This window comes from Grammomys surdaster, unplaced genomic scaffold, assembly GCF_004785775.1.
Source record: "Grammomys surdaster isolate TR1022 unplaced genomic scaffold, NIH_TR_1.0 123079, whole genome shotgun sequence".
NCBI lineage: Eukaryota > Metazoa > Chordata > Mammalia > Rodentia > Muridae > Grammomys > Grammomys surdaster.
This window is the reverse complement of record NW_021618426.1, coordinates 41,663-55,212: the sequence shown is the minus strand read 5'-3', so window position 1 is coordinate 55,212 and position 13,550 is coordinate 41,663. Positions and strand designations below refer to the sequence as shown.

Below are 13,550 nucleotides of genomic sequence, written 5' to 3'. Positions count from 1 at the left end.
GACAGGCAGATCAATGGAATAGAAGTGAACCCACACACCTATCGTCACTTGATCTTTGAGAAAGAAACCAAAACCATCCAGTAAAAAGAAAAATGCAGCATTTTCAACAAACGATACTGGTTCAACTGGAGGTCAGCATGTAGAAGAATGCAAATTAATCCATTATTATCTACTTGTACAAAGCTCAAGTCCAAGTGGACCCTTCACATAAAACCAGATACACTGAAATTAATAGAAGAAAAAGTAGAAAGAACCTCAAACACATTGACACAGGGGAAAATTTCTTGAACAGAACACCAATGGCTCATGCTCTAAGATTATCAATTGACAAATGAGACCTCATAAAATCAAAAAGCTTCTATAAGGCAAATGATACAGTCAATAGGACACAATGGCAACCCACAGATTGGGAAAAGATCTTTACTAACCCTACATCTGATTGACAGTTAATATCCAAAATATACAAAGAACTCAAGAAGTTATACTCCAGAGAACCCATATTAAAAATCGGGTACAGAGGTTAAACATAGAATTCTCAGAAAAGGAATCCCAAATGGCTGAGAGGAATTAAATAAATGTTCAACATCCTTAGTCATCAGGGAAATGCAAATCAAAACAAACCTGAGATTCCACCTCACATCAATCAGAATGGCTAAGATCAGGTGACAGCAGATGCTGGCGAGAATATGGATAAAGAGGAACATTCTTCCATTGCTGGTAGGATTGCAAGCTAGCACAACCACTCTGGAAATCAGTCTGGTGATGCCTCAGAAAGTTGGACATAGTACTACTTGAGGACTCAGCTATACTATTCCTGGGCATATACCCAAATGATGCTCTAACATATAGCAAGGACACATGCTCGACTATGTTCATAGCAGCCTTGTTTATAATAGCCAGAAGATGAAACCAACCCAGATTTCTGTCAATAGAGGAATGGATACAGAAAATATGGTACATTTACACAATGGAGTACTATTCAGCTATAAAAAAAAAATGACTTCATGAAATTTGCAGGCAAATGGATGGAAATGGAAAATATCATCCTGAGTGAGGTAAACCAATCACAAAAAAACCCCACACATGGTATGTACTCACCAATACCTGAATATTAGCCAAAAAATAAGATCTGAATTCCCACGATGCAATTTATAGACTATATGACACCCAAGAAGGAAGACCATACCAAAGTATGGGAGCTTCTGTTGTACTCAGAAGGGAGAAGAAAATAATATCTGGAAGTGGAGGGAGAAAGGGATTTGGGAGGGGGAAGAGATGGGGGAGAGAAAGGGGGTGCGGTTAGGATATGGGAGGAAGTGGAGGAGAAGTACAGAGGGACCAGAATTTGAAGGGAAGTGTGTAGCAGTGAGGGATGGGAAACTGGGGGTAATCACTAGAAAGTCTCAGATTCCAGGCACCCAAGAGGTTCCCAGGACCCAACAAGGAGGACATTAGCTGATATACCTAACAGAGGAGCGATAGAACTTGTAAAGACTATATCCAGTGGACAGGCTTACTCTCCGGTTGAGGGATGAGGCTACCCACTCACCTCAAAACTGATAATCCAGAATTCCTCTTGTCAAAAGGAAATGCAGAGTCAAAGAGTTGAGAAGAGCCTGAAGGAAAGACCATCCAGAGACTGCCCCACCTAGGGATACATCCCATTTGCAGACACCAAGCCCAGACACTATTGCTGATGCCAAGAAGTGCTTTACCGACAGGATCCTGATATAGCTCTTTCCTGAGAGATCCTGCCAGATGCTCACAGGTAGACATCTGACTGAGCACAGGAAGCCCAATGGAGGAATTAGGGGAAGGACTCAGGAGCTGAATAATTTTTCACCCTCATGTGAAAAACAACAATATCGAATAACCAGATCCCTCAAAGCATCCAGGTACTAAACCACCAATCATAGCATATATATGGGGAATACCCATGTCTCCAGCTGCAAATGTAGCAGAGGATTACCTTATCTAACATCAACTGGAGGGAAGCCCCTTGGTTTTGTGGAGGCTTGGTGATCTAGTTTATGGGAATGCTAGGGCACTGAGGCAGGAGTGGTTGGGCAAGTAAAGGAGCATCCTCATAGAGGCAGGGGAAGGGGGAAAGGGAAAAGGATAGTGGGTTCGTGGAGGGGAAACTGGAAAGTAGGATAACATTTGAAATGTAATAAATAAAATAACCAATTAAAAAGAAAAGAAAAATAAATAATAAAGAAAAATTAAAAAAAAAACAAAAACAACTTTACAGGTACTTCTTCCTGTGGGGTTGCTAATCCTTTCAGATCCTTCAGTCCTTCCTGTAACTCCTCCATTCAGGTCCCGAAACTTATTCCAAGGGTTGGCTGCTTCTATCTGAATCTATTAGTCTAGCTTTGGCACAGCCTCTCAAGAGACATTTTTCTGCAGTAAATATTGATATTCAACTACTGGCTACATTATATTGAAGAAATAATCTCAGAAGATACTTTTACAGATCATGTCATTTTATATAGATAAGAATAATGTATCCAGTTTTGTAGCTTAAGTAGATCTTTTTTTTTTTCCGTCATTCAAATAAAAGTTTGGGACATATGTTGCTATTTTTTGTCTTTATTTCAAATACAAATATTTGAGCTTAAGAATGATTAAATTCTATGGCTAAGTATCATAATCCTCAATGAGCCTACATATTAATTAGTATGTGAATGTAAAATTAAACACATCAATTGCCCAGTAGTATCAGATATTCAAAATTGTCTTGGCACTTATGGGTATACATTTAGAGCAAAACTAATAACTATTAGGAAAAAATAATAATCATAAAGATTTGCTTTGGTGGATAATTGATATTAAAGGTAAAATTATTATAAGTTTTAAGTTTTTTAGAAAATAAATGTCTTAGAATATCTTCATTTTTGCTTAAATTTGCAAAAGTGTCTTGAGGTTTTTTTTTTTTAATACAAAAAGCATATCTGAATGTAAGATTTACATCCCAGGTTAATTTAGTCATTTCTTGTCTTATTTTGACTTTACTTTGAAATATAATAACAAAACCGAGAGTACATAATGGTTCAAGTTTGTCACCTTAAATTTAAAGTTCTAAATTTTCTTTTTATTAAAAAAATTAAATTGATGCTAGATCTGTGACTATTTTAAACACATAATTCTTTATGCTTTTTGGGGGAGACCAAAGGAAATTGTAGACATTTAAAGAATTACTACATTACCAAATATTTGAACTAGAAAATACATGTAATTACTTCATGATCTCTGAATTTTATACACAGAGAATACAGTTCAGATAAGAACCTACTGCCAGTTGAGAAGCTCGATTTGTGCCTTAATTCTCTCTTAAATTGTGAAATAAACTATAATATGTACTTTAATAGTGATTTTCATTGTTAAACCCAGCTAACAAATCCCTTTAAAATGTATTCTGTCTTGTGTTAAGTGGCTCACTTCCTGATTTTATATACATGTAGCGTAGCTATCATCTTTAAAACAGAACCTAAGGTGACACAAGGTTCTGCTTATTGTTGGGGATGGTGGTAGAGTGTCCAATGTGGAAGAAATCATCACTCTTACATTGTTTATTCACTTGTGTTTGTGAAAAAAATTTTTTAACAAAAATGGGAAGAGGTCAATACACTTTGAAGTCTCAGCTCAGTCTCTGATACTGTGATACAATAATGAATCTTTGCTACAGATAGCTCACATTCCCTTTAATAACCATTTATAACTCAGTTTTAATCACATGTAAAAGACCCTTGAAATATGAAAACCAAGTGCAACTCTAAAAATATATTTATATGATTTTGTGCACAAAAATATATAAAAATGAACAAGTCAATGAATGTACTATCTGGCCCACTCTCATTGGAATCCTCTTCAGTATCGAGCTTTCAATTACAAGCTTGTGTATTATCATTTTCCCTTACAGGTGTCTGCCTCTAATTCTGTCAATGTCTTGGCTTTAAAAAGGATAAGTTATAAAGATTAAGAACAATAACAACAACGCAGAGTCCATCACAACTGTATGAGATTCATAATGAAGCAAAGTATTTAAAGAGTTTGTTTTTATGTCGTTTTGACTTCATCTGAGTTTTTAAATGAGCATTCTCCTGAAGAAAACATGACTTTGTTGCTGAATGCATGAAATACTTGAAGGCCACAGGGTCTACAATGTGATGAGGAAAGCATGGGACATTTTAAAAAATAAGTGAAAGCTTGCAGCTAAATATGTCAACAGAAAGATGTCCCCTATCTTTTTAAAAATATATTTATTTATTCATTTTACATCCCATGCCTCCATAACATAGTCCTTCCCTAAAACAGTCCCTTCCCCTGTGCTTCCCTTCCCTTCTCATCTTTGTCTAGACTGTGTTAGAGTTTTTAATGTTTTCATATTGGGTACATAAAACGGCATGGCCAATTTATTTATTTATTTATTTATTTATTTATTTATTTATTTATGTATTCATTTATTTATTTATTATTGGATTTTTATTTACATTTCAGATGTGATCCCCTTTCCCCATTTCCCCCCCAACCCAGGAACTCCCTATCCCATACTCCTCTTCCTGCTTCAATGAGGATGTGCCCCACCCACTCTCCCACTCCCACCTTCCCACCTATGAATTCCCCACACTGGCACATCCAGTCTTCACTGGACCAAGGGCTTCCTCTCTCACCTATGCCCAACAATGCCATCCCCCCCCCCACATATATAGCTGGAGCCATGGGTCCCTCCCTATGTGCTCCCAGGCTGGTGGTTTAGACCCTGGGAGCTCTGGTTGGTTGGTATTGTTGTTCTTCCCATGGGGCCCCAAACCCTTTCTGCTCCTTCAGTCTTCTCTCTCACTCCTTCATTGGAAACCCCGTGATCTGTTCAATGGTTAGCTGTGAGCATCTGCCTCTGTATATTTCAGGCTCTGACAGACTTCTAAGGAGATAGCTATATCAGGCTCTTGTCAGTATGCACTTCCTGGCATCCATGTTAGTGTCTACCTTTGGTGAATGCACATGGGATGGTTATTCAAGTGGAACAGTCTCCAGATGACTCCTCCTTCAGTTTCTGTCCCATGTTTTGTCTCAATGTTTGCTCCCATGAGTATTTTGTTACTCGTTTTAAGAAGGACCAAAGCACCCACACTTTGGTCTTCCTTCTTCATGAGCTTCATATCGTCTTGGGTATTGTGAGCTTTTGGGCTAATATCCACATATCAGTGAGTGGATACAATGTGTGTCCTTTTGTGATTGGGTTATCTTATTCAGGGTGATATTTTCTAGTTCTATCCATTTACCTAAGAATTTCATGAATTCATTGTTTTTAATAGCTAAGTAATACTCCATTGTGTAAATGTACCACATTTTCTGTATCCATTCTTCTGTTGAAGGACATCTGGGTTCTTTATTTTTTAATAATATCTTTGAAATACAAAGCTGAAAACTTGGAACTTGGAGAAAGGCAAAGGACAATACTGTCATTCAGCAAAAGAACGCAGTTGCAGTCATACAAATTTGTTATTGACTAGAAAGAAAAAACCTGATGAGGGTGGTGGTGGTGGTGCTGCTGCTGCTGCTGTTATTAATATTGATAATATTGATAATGATGATTTAAGAGAAGTGGTACTGATTGATTCATTGGTTATGAACAGTTTCTATTATTCCTTAGGATCCAACTTTCGGTCCCAATACCATGTAACAGTGCAGAACCAACTGAAACTGTGGTTCTAGAGGATCTGATGCCCTGTCTGGCATTTGTGAACACCAGACATGCAGACAGTGTACATACATACATGCAGGCAAATGATTCATACAGGCAACTTGAGGAGGTAAGAGGTTGGGGGACACTCCAGAATGCACCAGAGAACTGAGAGGTGAAAGACTCTTAAGGACTCAAAGGGAGGAACCTTAGATGAAATGCCTGACAGTAGGTAGAAGGAACTTATAGAGCCCACCTCCAGCAGAAAGACAGGGCATCAAATGAGAGTGGCAATTGCCATCCCACAGTCAAAACTCTGACCCATTATTGTCCCTGTCTGAAAGAACTACAGGGATGGAAATGGAGAAGAGCATGAGAAAAGAATGTCCAGTGTCAGGCTCAAAGTGGGATGCAGTCAAGGGGAGGTCCCACGGCCTGACACTATTACTGATGCTATGGTGTACTTACAAACAGGGCCCTAGCATAACTGACCTCTGAAAGACCCAACAAGCAGCTGAAAGAGTCAGATGCAGATATTTGCACCCAACCAATGGACAGAAGGTCCTGTCAGAGAACAGAATCTGTGGTTGAATTAGGGAAAGGCTGAAAGAAGCTAAGGAGGAAGGTGACCCTGTAGGAAGACCAGCACTCTCAATCTGAAACCCAGAGATCTCCCAAACACTGGAGCACCAAAAAGGCAGCATACATCAGCTGATATGAATCCCCCAACACATATATAGCAGAAGACTGCCGGGTCTGGTTTCAGTCAGAGAAGATGCACTTAACCCTCAAAAGACAGGAGGCCTCAGGTAGTTTAGAAGTCTGGGGGGCAGGGTGGAGTTGGGGTAATGGGGATATCCTTTCTGAAACAGGGGGGTGGGTGGGGAGGAGGTATAGGATGTGGAACAGTTCAAAGGTGGACCAGAAGGGAAATAAAATCTGGAGTGTAACAAACAAACAAACAAACAAACACACAAATAAAAAAGATTAAATTTAAAAAAGAAAGTATTCTAATTTTTTAAACTATTGGGGTAGTAGAGCAATACTGAGACTATTTTAAAAGTTATTTTGCGTATGGAGTGAACATAGTTTCTCAGAATGAAAAGGGAAGCATCAAAGATCACAAAACGTGTGAGGAACTGAAAAGCTCTGGCAAAGCAATGAAGAAGCAGGAATTGTAGTTTTCAACTCAAGGCCATAGAGTATTTTCTGGGGACAAACATGATCAATCGTAGTTAAATAACAAAGATTCATAAATCACTCTTTTGGAAAATTACAGATTCAATTTAATAACAGTTTCATGAAGATTTTTTTTTTTATAGTAGCAGAGCAAAGATGGTCATGATTCAGTATACTTATAAAACAGGGAAATACCAAGTAGGGTGGCTCAATGTACTTTGACACTACATTGTTGAACCACCAAGTTATCTAGTTATAACAAAGAAAGAGAATGTTTGTTATAAATATCATATGATATCTAATGGCATTCCTGATCTCTGGTGAAAGTTATTTATTGATACATAGCAAGATGACTAGGTCAATCAGAGTGGTAGGCATAAGTGGTTATTAAGTCGGCTAATGATAACTCCAAATCTGTAACATTCTACGGTACCACAATCTTTGATGTTCAAATTAGTCAGTCAACTGCCTGGAATCAATAACATAAGTTCCTCCCACATCCAACAGCCCCTTGGAACTTCACAATATGAAGAGAACTCAAGACAGGAAAAAAAATTGTGAGAAAATATAAAATGTTTAAATGTGTGGTTTTTGAAGAGTTGCTTGTTTTTGATTATTTGTGTTTATTGTCTTGCTTGTTCCTTGACTATTTGCATCTATTGTATTGCTAGACCTTCAACCTAGAACTGACCTTAATACATGCATGTAGTCAAAATGCTATAAAAGCAAAAAGGAGGAGGGGAATGGGATGGGGAGTCTAGGGAGAGGAAATAGAGAAAGGGGATGACATCTGAAATGTAAATAAATAAAATATCCAATAAAAATGAGTAAAGGGTTTAATTAAACAACAGTGTACATATTTCTATCTATGTATCATAAGACTATTCTAATGAGAAATATAAATTTAAGTTATCAAGTTAAAACTTATTAATTATACATATTATGTATAATAAAATATGACAGATATTAACACTTTATTTACTTACACTATAACTTTTGAAAGTGCAACAAATGTTCCACCATTGCATATTAAGGTAAGGGAAGAGTTTGTAAGTTGTAAAGTATCCTTTAGCATTTGATATAAACAAACAAGAAAACACCAAAAACCACAAAAAACAAAATCATGCTTAAAGTGATTATGACATTTAATTATGTTGAAAGCAAGAGTTTGAGAAGTGAACATTCAAGAACAATATATTCTTGCTGAAACTTCCAAAATATCATACCAGGACCTGAAAGGTTGAGGACCTGCTAGGATTTGGATCAGTTCTACTTGGTTCTTCCATAGTCTTTCTAATAGATCTTCTAGCAGATTGATCTTGGCTTGGCTGCAGAATAGTAATATAGTTAATCTTTTTATCTGAATACCAGTGTTTCAAAGAAAGAGGAGACCAATAGCAGTTCTCTCCAAAGCAGACTAAGAATGGCATAATACTATATCTACCACATTATACTGATCAAAGCAACAGAAAATAGAATCAAGTTTAAGGGAGGTTGCTTTCTTCTCAGTGCAGATGGCAATATATTTGTTGCCTTCTCTAAGCCTACCATTTCTTCTGAATTTTTCTCATTATCTGTAAAAAAATGCAACTGTTTCAAAACACCAACAAGTAGGTTATTAGAAAGAGTTTGAGCAATGAAACAGTTCTAATTAAACAAGTATAATCATGCCAATTATGAAAATGGGCCTATGGAGATTTCATCTTGCATCAGCAGTTAGGTCCACTTTTTGTTCTTCCCAGGGACCTGGGTTTGGTTCCTGGTATACTAATTGGAAGCTCACTATAGTCTATAATTACAGTTCCAGGAGATAATATGCTCTTTTCTGGGCTACCCGAGCATCATACATGCAAGTGATGCATGTTTGTGCACAATTCCTCATATATATGTTAATATTTATTAATTACACATTATGTAATCATATTTATAACACATATTGTAGATGCAATATTTATATTTCTATACTTATAATGTAATATTTACAATATATATTAAAATGTCTTTAAATATTATTAGATGACCTGTCAGTTTGCATAAAGGGACTATGGAATTTGGGATATTACCTGTAGTGTTATCCAGTCATGACTTGTAAATATTTGAATTGTCCAAAACAGGTTTACAACACAAGATCTTTCAGATTATGCTCAAAGAATTCACTGTTTTATGTTGTCTTCAAAATATTCTCAACAACTTATTATATAAAAATAGTGTGAATAATTTTTCCTTTATTAAATATAAAGCTTGACTTGCTCTGAATTTTAAGGTCTTCAATAGCAAAGGGATTTCCAACAAAAGGTTAAATGTTGCCTTTGTAAAGTCTATTGGAAAATTAAGACCGTCCCAATCTAGTCTCCATCCTTATGTTTGACAGTGGTCTGACTTATAAGATTAAGCAAATCAACTAAATAACTAAATAAAGTTTTCAAAATAATACAGTAATCAAAAGTCTGCAAGGGGAGTAAAGACAGCTGATTAACAAATCCAAATATCAAATATTGGGTGCTTTCCTTGAATTTCACGAATTGTTAAAAGTGCTATACTGTATATCTACATTTCTTAAACTTTTATTTTGTAAAGAATGTCACTGGAGGCAAATGGAAACTATAACACTCAATATCTTCGGGCCAGTTAATCCATGTGATAGTGTCACTTGGACACCAATTCTTATAGAAGAATGACACTGGTGCATCAATACAAAGACTCATTGACAATTTGCTTCTCCTAATCATCCTTTGAAGCAGGGAGGCAGCCTGTGAAAAGGTCATCCCTAATGGAGTTGCAAAAGCAGCTCCTCAAAACACACCATAGACCTCTCAGCTTCAGTCTCTCTGCCTCTGCTTTCTCAGATGTAAAGTGGAAGTGCTAATCTTATGTTGGGGAGTCAGTATAAACACATGAATATAATTGAGAAAATTCTTTCTAGAGAAATATCTTCGAAATAATTTGCAAGTTATTTTTCTGGGAAGGAATTCATTATGAACATTATGATAAAATGTGGGTCTTTCCTAACCTAGATTCAGTGAGTGCTATTTTTGTGAATACCTAGTTCACTGCTTCCCATTTTGTCCTCAATCCCATAATACACTGCACTAAGAAACAAACAAACAAAATAACAAAAACAAAATAAAACAAAACAAAAGTCCATGAATCTCAGCAGTCATGAGGGTAAGTCTGAATCTGTTTTCCTGGAATGCTACTTATTCTGATTGACTCAATTAGTATTTCATAAAGAAATTTTATCGAAACAGTGATGCAATGCATGGACTATGAGAATATTTTTTAATATCTAAAATCCAAAGTCAGATGTATTTTGTAGATCTGATGATGAGTCACCACAACTGTAAACACAGAAATTAACATCTCTGTGAGACTGCTTTGGAGTAAAATCAGTTAAAACCTTTAATTGAGTGTTTTACTAGTGGTGTTTATCTTCTGTATTTTTTCTCTGTGAGTCTCCAGGGGTTCTTTTACCCTTCCCACAGTCTTCTTTCTAAGTATTTTCTCAGATGTACTGTGCAGTACTGTCCTTGGAAGGCTCCTATTTCCCAAGATTCCCTCCTGAGATGACCCTGCTTGAGAAGCTTCTTAGGTGTATTATCTATCCTGCTGTGACAGTTGTTAATGTACGCATTAATGTTGTAGGCAAATAGACAAAGTTGCAACCTAGTTTTTAAACATATTTGTCTCCTAGAGAGCAATAACTATTATTTCTGTCTGAATGTTTATAGACATTCTTCTTGGCACACTCAATAACTTTCTTTCCCTTTCTTGGAATCAAAACTCAAGCCCACCAGTCTCAAAATATAAACTAAATAATATTCTGTCCCCTTCAAACAGTTTTGAGTTACCTACAAAATCTCTTTCCATTTTGTTTGGAGACAGATTTGTGGCAGCCTTAGTTCGCAGTTATGTACAGGTATTTTTAAATCTTCCCTCGAGTTGCTTTAAAGTTTTTGTTATACCTAAGTATGTCCAAGCTAGAGTTTTATTTGATTTCTTTAATTAAAATTAACTAACAATTAAGTTCTATAAGTTTTTCTTCCCTTCTTGAAAGTTGAGAAGATGTACCTGTGTAATAAATTGTTATAAGTGCTATCTTTGGGAAAGAGCATCAATTAGAAGTTAAAAATCAATACTGATTATTTCCATGGGAAAGTTAAGGAAAACATACTTCCTATATTTAAGAAAGTAGTTCTTTGTGTTGGTTAATGTAATTCTGTTGCAAAGTACAGTGTGAGAATCGCATTAAAATTTTATTTTCTAAGATACGTGAGAAAAAGTTACGTCTGAGAAAACCAACTATTTATAGTATATAAAATCTTAATTATTATAATTGTGTGTTATAACTGTGGTTTCATTAGTTATAGAGAATGAAGCTCAGTAATCAGTGGAAATATTAATATAGGTAGAAAATGATACAATGAAACCCCTACCGTAGTGGTGGCCTATATAGAGAGATGTGCTTTGCTTATACATTCAAACTGCTTATAACAGCATAATAAAAAATTCAGTTTCTTAACCTAAGTCAAAATTTTGTAGGTTTTTTTAGTAGAAGCTCTTATCAGCTTTGTGTTTATATAAATTAGATGGTTGCTATATGTTGGATTTTTATAATAAATTTGATATATATTTATTAGGAAGTTTCTGTGTAGTAGATAACAATGGCACATGAAGTTGAGCATAAGAAGTAAAATCTGCTTTACTATGGCATATGTGGGATGAGTAAGACTCAGAATATTAGATCTGAGATCAAACCCATCTAGTGGTAATTAGTCAAGCAAAAAGGAATTTCAGATAGAAACTGACATGTGATGATGTTTTTGCTTAGAAATAAAAGTTAAGAAGGAACTGAGGAAACGTGACACATATAAGGTAAAAATGACAGCGTTTAAAGGAGAAACTCAGAAATTTAAAACAGCACTTCATCATGGTTTGACAAGGGGCTCCTACTCAGGCTCCCAGCATGAAGAGCCTGCCGCTGCTGCCGAGGAGTCTGCAATGTGTGCAGTCAACACCTTTAGGGGTGGGATTAGTGGGTAAATCAGTAAGACGTCTGAGTGCTCACCCAGGAAAGAAAACGAAGTGACCAGGGAATAAAAAGATGAGAAAACTAATAAAAAATGTAGATTTGACAAACAAAAGTGTTAAAGACAAAGACTATGAAGACACAGCTCAGGTGCAAAACAAGATGTAAGAAGGAAAACAAGCTAGAACAAGGGAAAAGGAAGGAAGGTAATCCAGAAAGAGAACAGTGAACCAGATCTAAAAAAGGGGAGGGGGTGGACGGGAAAAGACAGCAAGAAAAATTAAAATGTTGCAGTAGGGACATGACAAGGGATTCCTCTTACGAATCTTAAGAGTCTCAATATATACCAGCTAACTAGAGTTCATAAAGTCTGCTATATATGCCAACAGGTTGACTCCAGTCAAGAACGCCACTGCCAGTTGGCGGTCCCAGACACACACTGAGTGCGCACGTTTATAACTGCAGCTCGAATCCATTATTCGATTGGGCAAACCATGAAACCCTTCATTGAAATTGTAAAGAGGCCAGAGGATAATGACGGTGATGTACAAGAGGACACACACGAAAGTCATGCCTGTCAAGAAGGTGGGGAATGGGATGGGCAGGACTTTCGTACTTTTCCCCAGGATGAGCAGGATAGACACCATGGTTAGGATGAAGCATATGATATACACGGCCAGACACCACTCCAGGGCAGGTTCCTGCATGTGCAGGTGTTGGTTGTTGAGGAAGAGAAAGATGATGCAAGCTACGAAGGACTCAAAAACCTTGAACATCCCAGTCATAGAGGCCATGTAGCCAATGGAATCTCCAGGCCTTGAATGAGTCCAGGTTACTTCTGTAGCATAAGCCACACAGGAGATGCTCGAGAATATAATGGCGCAGACAGCGTATTTTCTGATGTAATCGTGAGACATGAACCACACATAGGTGATAGGATAGATAATGGAAGATGACAGACAGAAGAGTAGTGAATAGCAGGCACAGGTGATGGGGAAATTCTGCCATGACAGGGGCAAGCGCCTCTGGAATCCAGCCAACTCCACGGCCAGGATGATCACTGTCATGGCGAAGCTGAAGCACCAGGAGAACAGGCACCATCTTCCCATGGGGCCCATCCAGGCACCCGTATAGATCACTGGTGAGAAAGCCAGGCTGGTAGAGCATAACTGCAGCAGCCGGAGAAGGCCCAGAGGCTGAAACAGTGCCCGAGGGGATGCCACGATAATCAAAGAGTCCAGGCCTGGGGATAATGACTTCGTGAAGGTGGTGTGAGTCACTGTTGCTGGTATGCCTGCCATCTAATCTGAGGATCTGACAAAGTCCGGATTGTGAAGAGAGATTGAATTTTAGTCATGAAAAAGCATGGTTGTAATTCTTCCCCGAACTGTTACTTCTGAAGTTGCTCATGCTGTTGGCTTTTTAAAGTGCCTCAATATCAAAGCATACCTGTTCCCTCTGGCTGTGACTTAGGCAGTTATATGTGTTTTAAAGATGGTAGGTTTTGCGGGTAGGCGGTACCTAGCATACTTCCCCTTTAATTAAAAAAAAAATCTCTGGCAGTCAAAAATCTAGAGCATCAGATAGAGGCTTTAAGTACAGAGTTCCTAGGCCCCTGCCAGGCTTGGAAATAGAAGTTTTATTAGGTTTACTAAAATC

At 37.3% G+C, this 13,550-nt stretch overlaps 1 protein-coding gene across 1 annotated transcript; it reads right to left on the bottom strand.

The window, feature by feature from the left end:
* Positions 1-12,241: 12,241 nt before the first annotated feature.
* On the bottom strand, positions 12,242-13,192 carry LOC114636239 (myeloid-associated differentiation marker-like). The gene has a single exon (XM_028784444.1). It carries the CDS (start codon positions 13,190-13,192, stop codon positions 12,242-12,244), a length of 951 nt encoding a protein of 316 aa, XP_028640277.1.
* Between the last annotated feature and the right edge of the window lie 358 nt (positions 13,193-13,550).